This window comes from Oreochromis niloticus, unplaced genomic scaffold (genome assembly GCF_001858045.2).
Source record: "Oreochromis niloticus isolate F11D_XX unplaced genomic scaffold, O_niloticus_UMD_NMBU tig00003454_pilon, whole genome shotgun sequence".
NCBI classification, from domain to species: domain Eukaryota; kingdom Metazoa; phylum Chordata; class Actinopteri; order Cichliformes; family Cichlidae; genus Oreochromis; species Oreochromis niloticus.
Window position 1 is genome coordinate 914 of NW_020327869.1, and position 7,952 is coordinate 8,865.

General features: G+C 40.3%; 1 protein-coding gene and 1 long non-coding RNA gene across 6 annotated transcripts; one reads left to right on the forward strand and one right to left on the reverse strand.

The window, feature by feature from the left end:
- Positions 1 to 558: 558 nt before the first annotated feature.
- LOC112845138 (pectinesterase inhibitor 10-like) lies at positions 559 to 3,186 on the forward strand. 3 transcript variants are annotated; one of them, XR_003217942.1, is made up of 3 exons: positions 559 to 628; positions 2,755 to 2,935; positions 3,019 to 3,186. XR_003217942.1 is itself a non-coding variant. In XM_025904690.1 (3 exons), exons 1-3 carry the CDS (start codon positions 604 to 606, stop codon positions 3,078 to 3,080), a joined length of 309 nt encoding a protein of 102 aa, XP_025760475.1. In that variant the 5' UTR covers positions 592 to 603; the 3' UTR covers positions 3,081 to 3,186. The 3 variants fall into 3 exon arrangements, 1 of the variants encoding a protein (XP_025760475.1); XM_025904690.1 differs by having other exon boundaries at positions 592 to 669; XR_003217943.1 differs by lacking the exon at positions 559 to 628 and adding an exon at positions 2,610 to 2,681.
- Positions 3,187 to 4,850: 1,664 nt separating this feature from the next.
- On the reverse strand, positions 4,851 to 7,732 carry LOC109197942 (uncharacterized). Of its 3 annotated transcripts, XR_002058948.2 has the most exons (5): positions 7,559 to 7,720; positions 7,153 to 7,244; positions 6,577 to 6,770; positions 6,413 to 6,489; positions 4,851 to 6,162 (listed from the first exon to the last, which is right to left on the reverse strand). It is a non-coding gene; the product is annotated as an uncharacterized LOC109197942 (long non-coding RNA). The 3 variants fall into 3 exon arrangements; XR_002058947.2 differs by having other exon boundaries at positions 6,577 to 7,244; positions 7,559 to 7,732; XR_002058949.2 differs by lacking the exon at positions 7,153 to 7,244 and having other exon boundaries at positions 7,559 to 7,715.
- Between the last annotated feature and the right edge of the window lie 220 nt (positions 7,733 to 7,952).

Sequence of the window (7,952 nt, forward strand, 5' to 3'; positions counted from 1 at the left end):
CTTGTATAGAAAAAGGGTTCATTACTCAAAGCTTTTTAACACAATCGTCTTTGGTGGCATCTTTGCTTCTGGAAATTATACTGGGATAGTTCCTCCCTCCAGCACTCCACGGTCACAGTCAGTTGTTAGCGGGAGTAGCATTCATGTGATCAAAAATACACCAGTGGGGAATTAGCATCTCTAAACAACAAATCAGAAAAGTTGATTTTGCAGGTTGAAAAGATTGATCCAATCACTCGAAAAGACTTTCTAACAGCTCTTCTCCTTTTAATGTCTCACAAAAACTGAAAAATCCCTGCTCATCCTAAAATAATATCAATAATTATTTCTGCAGATTTGTGGAGGGGAATTGGAAGCAGGAAATCGCTGCACGTCAGCAGGTGAAAAGAAAGAGAGGAGAAGTTAAGTTGGACATGTGTGTGTGTCACAGAGATCACACAGCTGAGGCATGTGGAGGTGTACAACACATAGGTGTTTTGACTGACAGCTTCTAGCTGTAATCACGTGTATGATTGTTTCCACATGTGAAACGGATGTAAAATGATTGGATGAAAAATCCCCCGTGGCCGGCAGTCTGAATAAAGGCTGTGAAGTCGTGTCAACATGGTTTCAGTTATCCTGCAGGAAAGTAAGACTTTAACTTTTTATTTGATACATCAAAGCGTGAAGGTATGCAAGAGGACTACTTTTACACACATGTAGACTATTGTACTGATGTTTCAAGTATATTTTTTTGTCTCTAACCACAAGATCAGATGTTTTCTGATAGTGAGTGAGGGTTTTTTTTCCAGAGAGAGCAAATGTTTTAATATATTGATCATTCTGAGCCATTTTAGTTCACAATGGAGAGGTCTGATGAAACTAAAATAATAATTTTAGTCAATTTTAGTCCATAGAATAGGCTGGAAAATCATGGGGAGACCTTTGCCTGTTCAAATCTCTTTCTGGTGTGATATCACACCCATTGTGCCAGTGAGTTTAATCAAAGGATGAAAACTAACATTTTGTACCCAAAAACTATTGAGTATGGATGCAGTCATTTTGTAAATGATTCTGAAAAAAAAAAACCTTTAAAAATACAAGATAAATAATTGGTTCTCTTATATTATTTTTTATTTTTTACATACAGAATAATTAGCTAGTTCAGTTACAGAGCCAATGCATAACACCACCCACAAAGTGCTTTATATCATCAGCTAGGCCATACAATACCAGAGAGAAGTCCAAAAATCACTCCCATTTAATAGGAAGAACCATTCAGCAGAACCAAGCTCTAGGTTAAAGAAAAAACATAAAAGAGGAAGAACGATCAACAAAACACAGACTACAGGAGAGAGAGGGCATTGTTAATGACGTGCAGCAGTGGCACATAGACACGTGGAGAAGAAATGCTGTGTCCATCATGGGAAGGCTTCCAACAGACTGATGTAAGATGCATAACTAAGTGATGTTTCAAAAAGGAACACTTTAAGGCTAACCTTAAAAATACAGGGGACGTCTGTCTCCTGAATCCAAAGTGTAAATGGTTCTACAAAGGAACCTGAGACTGAAGCTCTGCCTCGCATTCTACTTTTAGAGGCTCTAGGAACGACAAGCAAGCCTGTAGTCGTTGATCAAAGTGCTCTACTGGGATAATATGGCACAGTGAGATCTGTAAGTTATCATGGCACATGATAATTCAAAACTTTGTATCTCAGGAGAAAGATTTTAACATTAGAACCACCTGTGTAATACTGTGTAGCTGACCTACCATAGATGAACACAAGACTTTGACAGTGAATTCTTTCAGGAGGTTGGAGCGTCATGGATTGTTGTCAGCAGTTTGTGCCGTTAACACAAGGGACACTTCACAGTCACAGTAACAATAAATGCCAGAACCATAGACTGCATATAAAACATGAATGTAGCTTTGGCGTTTGGAAAGTGAAGCCAGTAATTCAGCTTTCAGTATTCCTGATGGCCATGAGAGGGAACTCATTTGGTTCGAAAATAATTCTTCTTCTATGGAAGTCTGGAAACAAAGACTTGATCCACAACCTCAGGAAACACTTTCCTGATGAATTCGTGGCCAGAGTCACTAGTTTCAAGTCTTATTTAATACAATGTGACTTTCATTGTATAAATTATGTTCTCCTTTGTGTAACTGACAACTTGCAAGCCTTTGAGCGTGTGCCTCAATTAAACAGTGAAATCCACACTCACTTGTCATATCCCAGATTCAACATGTCTAGACTGTCACGGCAAAAGTGCACAGCTTGAGGCTTCATAACAAGTTTTTGCAAACTAATGGATGGACTCACAACAGTGACAGTCTGTGGCATAATGTTGCTTTCTAAAGATATGACCGGTGTTTGTTTTGGCTTTTTTTATATATATATTTTTCTCATTTCTCATTTTTTTCTGAATTACAATATATGAGATTATTTTCTTGTTCATCCCATAAGAGCGCTCAGTTTCATAACAAGAAACCGAGGGTTCTTCATGTCTGGTTCAGACATGAAATTAACCAAAACATTGGTCCAACTCATGCATTTGCTGTCATGGTCTGGGTAGTTTTCCACAGCATCAGCTCCTCCCCCCTGGGTGGAGTCTTTGTTGTTCCTCACCTGATGGCAATCATACCGGCAGTATTTATGACCTGCGCACACAACTAGTCTTTGCCAGATTATCTGCCAACTTTAGTCAGTTCTCGGCCTCACGTCTGTTCCTTGGTGAATCATCGTGTGTACTTACCTTATTTCTGTTTCTCGTCAGCATCTGGAACCCACCTACCAAGCTCTCCTGGATTCCAGTTTTCAGCTGCCGGTAACCTCTCCCTTTTCCAACGGCCAGTCTCTCCTGCCTGCCTCCCTGCATTGCACGCTGTACCCACCTGGGTCTTTGTCTCCTGCCCCCCCCCCCCCCCCTCCTCCAAGCAACCTCCACCTGCAAGCACGTAAGACAGCTCAGTGTAATTATTCTTAGATGCACTCACAGCTCGCTGTTGGATTCCCCTGACTGCTCTCTCCTCTGTTTCAGTGCCCTGGCCAGCCACAGTTTCCCCTGCCCTGTCCCTGCACCCAGTCGTCCCTGTAATCTAGTCGTAGTTCCGTTATGGTCATAGTTTCTCTTACCTCAGACATCTAGTTTACGTTCCTTATTACTAGTCTGAGTTTTCTGTTGATTTCCAAACATTGAGAATAAAAGACCTTTGTTACACCGCACCTCTCGCCTCCGGTTTTGAAACTGCACTTGAGTCCATCCCATTTCCACGGGCCACTGTGCCATGACATTTGCCACAACAAAGAAGGCAGATGTTGTAAATTCTCCTCAGCATCAACTCCACATGCCATCGTCCCTATTCTTCATCTCATTACTTGGCATATATAATCTCTGGTTGTACTGTGCTTTTTGGGCAGGGAGACAGAGTGAACTATAAAGGGTTTTATACAAGCTGAGGAGTGGAGTTAAACTGGAAGGCAGTCTGCATGTTTGTATGGAAACAATTCTTTCACGAGTTGCAATTCTGTTTGAGTCCAGATGTAAAAAGCCACAGGGAGAGAAAGATGCATATCAGTCTTGACACCTAAATCCAGGATGATGCTGCACTTGAAGTGCTATCCTAACCTCACCGAAAAGACTACATTTAGCAAAAGTATTCTCTGTGCATTTCTTTTCCTAAGCAATAATGATTCTGAACAAGCAGGATAGAAATTCTCCAGTTATATTAAAGGATCCACATACTTTTTGGGGAAGAAAAGTGAGTTAGGTAACTTTAAACTTTGCATATTTGTTGGTGTAAGACAGGCTGGTCTGAGTATTTCAGAAACTGTTGATCTGCTAGGATTTCCCACACAACCATCTCTGGGGATTAAAAGAGGAACATATGCAGTGAGCAGCAGTCCTTTGAGTAAAAATGCCTTGTTGATGTCAGAGGAGAATGGCGAGACTGCTTCAAGATAATAGGAAAGCAGAAATAACTCAAATAACCACTCATATCAACCAAGGTGTGTAGAAAGACATCTCTGAATAACACATTGAATCCTGTAGCAGATGGTCTACAACAGCAGACTACATCAGGTCCCACTCCTGTCAACTAAGACAGCACAGACTCACCAAATTGGAAATTAGAAGACTGGAAAAACAATATGAGCAACATTCAGAAGGTAGGGTCAGAATTTTGCATAAAAAACACGAAAGTGTGTCTCCGTCATGCCTCGTTCAGGCAGTTTTGCTATACTATTGGCTGTAAATTACTTCAGGTGAATGGAATGTCTCTAAATGCTCATCTCAGCCAAAAGCTAAGGATTTTTTTTAAAACTGTGAATCATGCAAAACCGCTCTGGTAAAATGCAGGAATTGTTTTAAAAAAGGGAAATGAGCATAATAAGTTCCCTTTGACAATATTTTGTCACAAATTATTATGATCCTACTTTAAGTCTAATCTCTGTACTCAAGTAATTACACTAAGTCATGCAAATGTTTTGTGTTTGTTCTTGACAAGGAAGCACGTTTTCTTTCTGGCTGCTTCTCTGTGGTCTGACCAGAAACTAACTCATCCTTATTCTAGAAAGTGAACCACAACATGTGGCAACAGAGCCCACAAACATGCGCTCATTCCTCTTGAGGGGAAACTAGCAACTGAAAAAACAGAGATAGAAAGAGAGAAAGTCCCAGTGTTCCTCTCCACATCCATTTGTCTTTGGACTACATTCCTACTCCTCTTCCTCAAATGAAATGGTTATCCCTGCAAACAATGAGAAGACTGAGCTGCAGGAGCATCTGCAGCATGTGAAGTGGGACATGAAACAAAAATTGGCTCACAAGGTCGAGGTCAACTTCAGCATCAGCACATTCTTTGAGCCAAGGCGTTGGAGAGAAAGCAGGCGCGAACTGAAAATGGCCCTAGTCTCTTCCTAACATGCTTTTATTTCCCACATACTTCGTGATCAGCAGGCCTCAGTATGTTATCAGGTAATACTGAGACAAACAGCTGCTTACGTGCTGAAATGTGGATGTATTATTTGAGTAAAGCATTACACATGAATCAGAAGAACAATACATTTTGACCAATAGGCTAACAATTAAAGTAAACTCATCAGTATTAAAAATACAGCTGGAAAGGTGAACTGTTCCTACTTTAAGAGCAAGTGCAGGCAGATATGTTGCGAAATGTATTTACCATCATAATTAAATACAAAAAGAAAGAATGTGCAGAAAAAATCTGAACTCTAAACTCACACCTATGATATTAATTTAAAAATCATAGTTGACCTTTTCGAATTATTGTAACAAAAAAAGGAAAAAAGTCTTTTCTGTGGCTAAGTCCTCAATTTTCCTTTATTCCTTGTAATGTTGTCAGTCTCCATATGAGTCACGTTGACCACGTGCTGTGTGCTTCATGCTTTGCTCTGGAATGTCAGGTTTCGAATTGCATGTACCCGATATTGCGTTGCCTTGCCATGCCAGAGATATAAGATTGTGTGTAACTGTAAAATAAAATGACTATTATTTATTTGCAATAAAATAACATAAACCACACACCAAAGTACACACAGGACTTTTTATTAGTAAGTTACAATGCAGACACATGCACTGCCAAGGACATTTAAAAAAAAAAATACTATGACATTTCATCATGTTTCAGTTAAACAAGTTAAGAATCAAGCAGTTAAGTAAGAAAAGATTTTTTCTGTTTATAACAATTAGAACATGTATGATTGAACACAGAAGAAACGTGCACTTTACTGCACTGCAACATAGAAAATTATCCTAAGTGTAGAAAAACATATCATTTTCATTTGACAAACACTTGATGATACAAATGTGTTTGCAGTGACTGACTCACCCGAGTTTCTTCCAGAAGCCACAGGTTAACAGGTTAAAGGATATTTATTGTGTCACACAGCATGTTCTTTGGAAACTTGTTCAGCGCAGCGGTTTGAGAAAATATCACAGGCTGTCTGAGCGAGCAGGGTTTCCTTGATGTCATACCCATACTCCAGAGGCAAGTGCGGTGTTGGTGGTGCATCACGGTGTAGTGTGATGTACCGGGTTGTCAAAACCGGCTGCTGACATGACAGAACACTGCCCTCCTGCACCAGCCCAAAGGCACTTTCCACAAGGGGCTTGTCAGGTCAGGGATCTGGTAATGGACCCACAATGCCTCTGTAGAATCCACTCCTAAAGAAAACATCAATGACAATAATTTAAGGAAGAAGGTTATTATACTGAACAACAACTAAACTAAAAAGTGTGAAACAGTGGTGCATAAGTTAGAGACTGGGATGTATATATGTACATGACTGAGTTAGCCGTCTTCAGAAAGTGTAATGTTGTATGTAAATTAATACCTATTCTGACACATGCATGTATGAACAAATAGCAACATGCATTTGTAACACAGGAAACCAAATTTTACAAATCTAATTACCGTACTCCAGTCTGGGCCATCCTATTTGGTACCGGCTTAGTGAAGATCATAGAGTTGATAGGTCCTGGCTTCACACCCTAACAGAAGACACATTTACTATGGATGGTGTTGCTGTTCATATGTAAACATGGTCTAATTCAAAACTTTAACCTTATTTAAATTACCACTGTCCGTGGCTTGTGCCATTGCTGTTCAGATTCGGTGCAGCTATGCACAGGGGGACAACCGGCACTCTGAGTTGTGAGTAGTGTGCTGTTTGGAAGAGCAGTGCCACTGTGTGATTGCACATAACAGCACCTGCCACACAGGAGCACTGGCTATGTGTCAGTACCACCGGCGATGAATCCAGAAGCTTAATCTAAGAAGAAAGAACTAAAATTAAAAATGTAACATCATCTTCATGGAAGAGCCGAACAGGAACATAGTTCAGTGTTATGGTTACTGACCCCTACAGGCTTACCCTCCTGAATGCTTAGTGTTTCCTTCTCTCCCTATTAAAACAATTTAACCATCCTTGATAACTGTAATAACTTAGATTGTGTATATTTGCAGTATTAACTTGGTGTAAATTTGTTTCTGATCACCCAAACACATCTGACTAGTCAAATTAGGTGTGATAAAGCAGGGGGACAAGGAAAACATTCAAGTTGATGGGCCTTCAGGAATGAACTTAACTAATGCTTAAATGAACTGAACCCCACTGAACAGGGATTAACAACTTTACACAGCTTCCTGCCTACACTTAGTCTGTGTGGTGCCTCACTCTTCCTCATTGACCTGTAGCACAGGGCTCTCACACCGACTTCCCCTGTCAACCTGTGTTTTTTGGACACTGAATAAAGATACAAGAACCATTAGCATTATTTCTGTACTACTCATGTCAACACGTCTTAAACATATATACTTTACACGTAGCAAGAGTAGCATTGGGTAGTTAACTACCTGCTTAGTTAGCCAACTACCTAACGCTATTATAAAAGTGTCTAACAACAAAAGTGACATTAGTTAAACCTCAACTATAAACACCGTTTAAGGAAACATGTAATGTAGAGAATTGACATCAAATGAAACACATAGCGGAGTAACGTAGTGTTTGCATTTCACGTTAGCTAACATTTCTTTGTCGGTTAATTTACGTTTTCTTACCTTCGTAGTTGTGTATATATGATGCAGCATATAACTTAAATCCTTTATCTAACATGCTGACGGGGGTTGTCGTCACTCTGTAAATCCGATGAACATCAGTGATGTTCAAATTTGGGCGCTCTTGTAGGCAGCGAGTGCAAACGCGGAGGTCGGATTATGAATGAGTGGGAGGAGTTGCGCCATTAGAACGAAGATTACACGACGCGTCAAAAGGCTGAGTGCTTTGAAGTTCGGTCGTGCTTTGAAGTGTGGCCGTTAGGTCACGCCTACTGAGGGCATAAATAGAAGTCAAAAACAGCATTAGTTTGTGTTAGTCTGTTCCTCTCGCTTTGCGTTTCTTAACGTTTTGTCCATTTCCATCAGCATCGGCGGAGCCTTGGGCATACACTGTGCG

Excerpts from the sequence above, each read along its gene's own strand:
- LOC112845138 (XM_025904690.1), top strand. The coding sequence starts at position 604 with ATGGTTTCAGTTATCCTGCAGGAAAGTAAGACTTTAACTTTTTATTTG. Across the intron at positions 670-2,754 it reads TGATACATCAAAGCGTGAAG|CATCTGGAACCCACCTACCA; the intron begins GTATGCAAGAGG and ends GTTTCTCGTCAG. Across the intron at positions 2,936-3,018 it reads CAACCTCCACCTGCAAGCAC|TGCCCTGGCCAGCCACAGTT; the intron begins GTAAGACAGCTC and ends CCTCTGTTTCAG.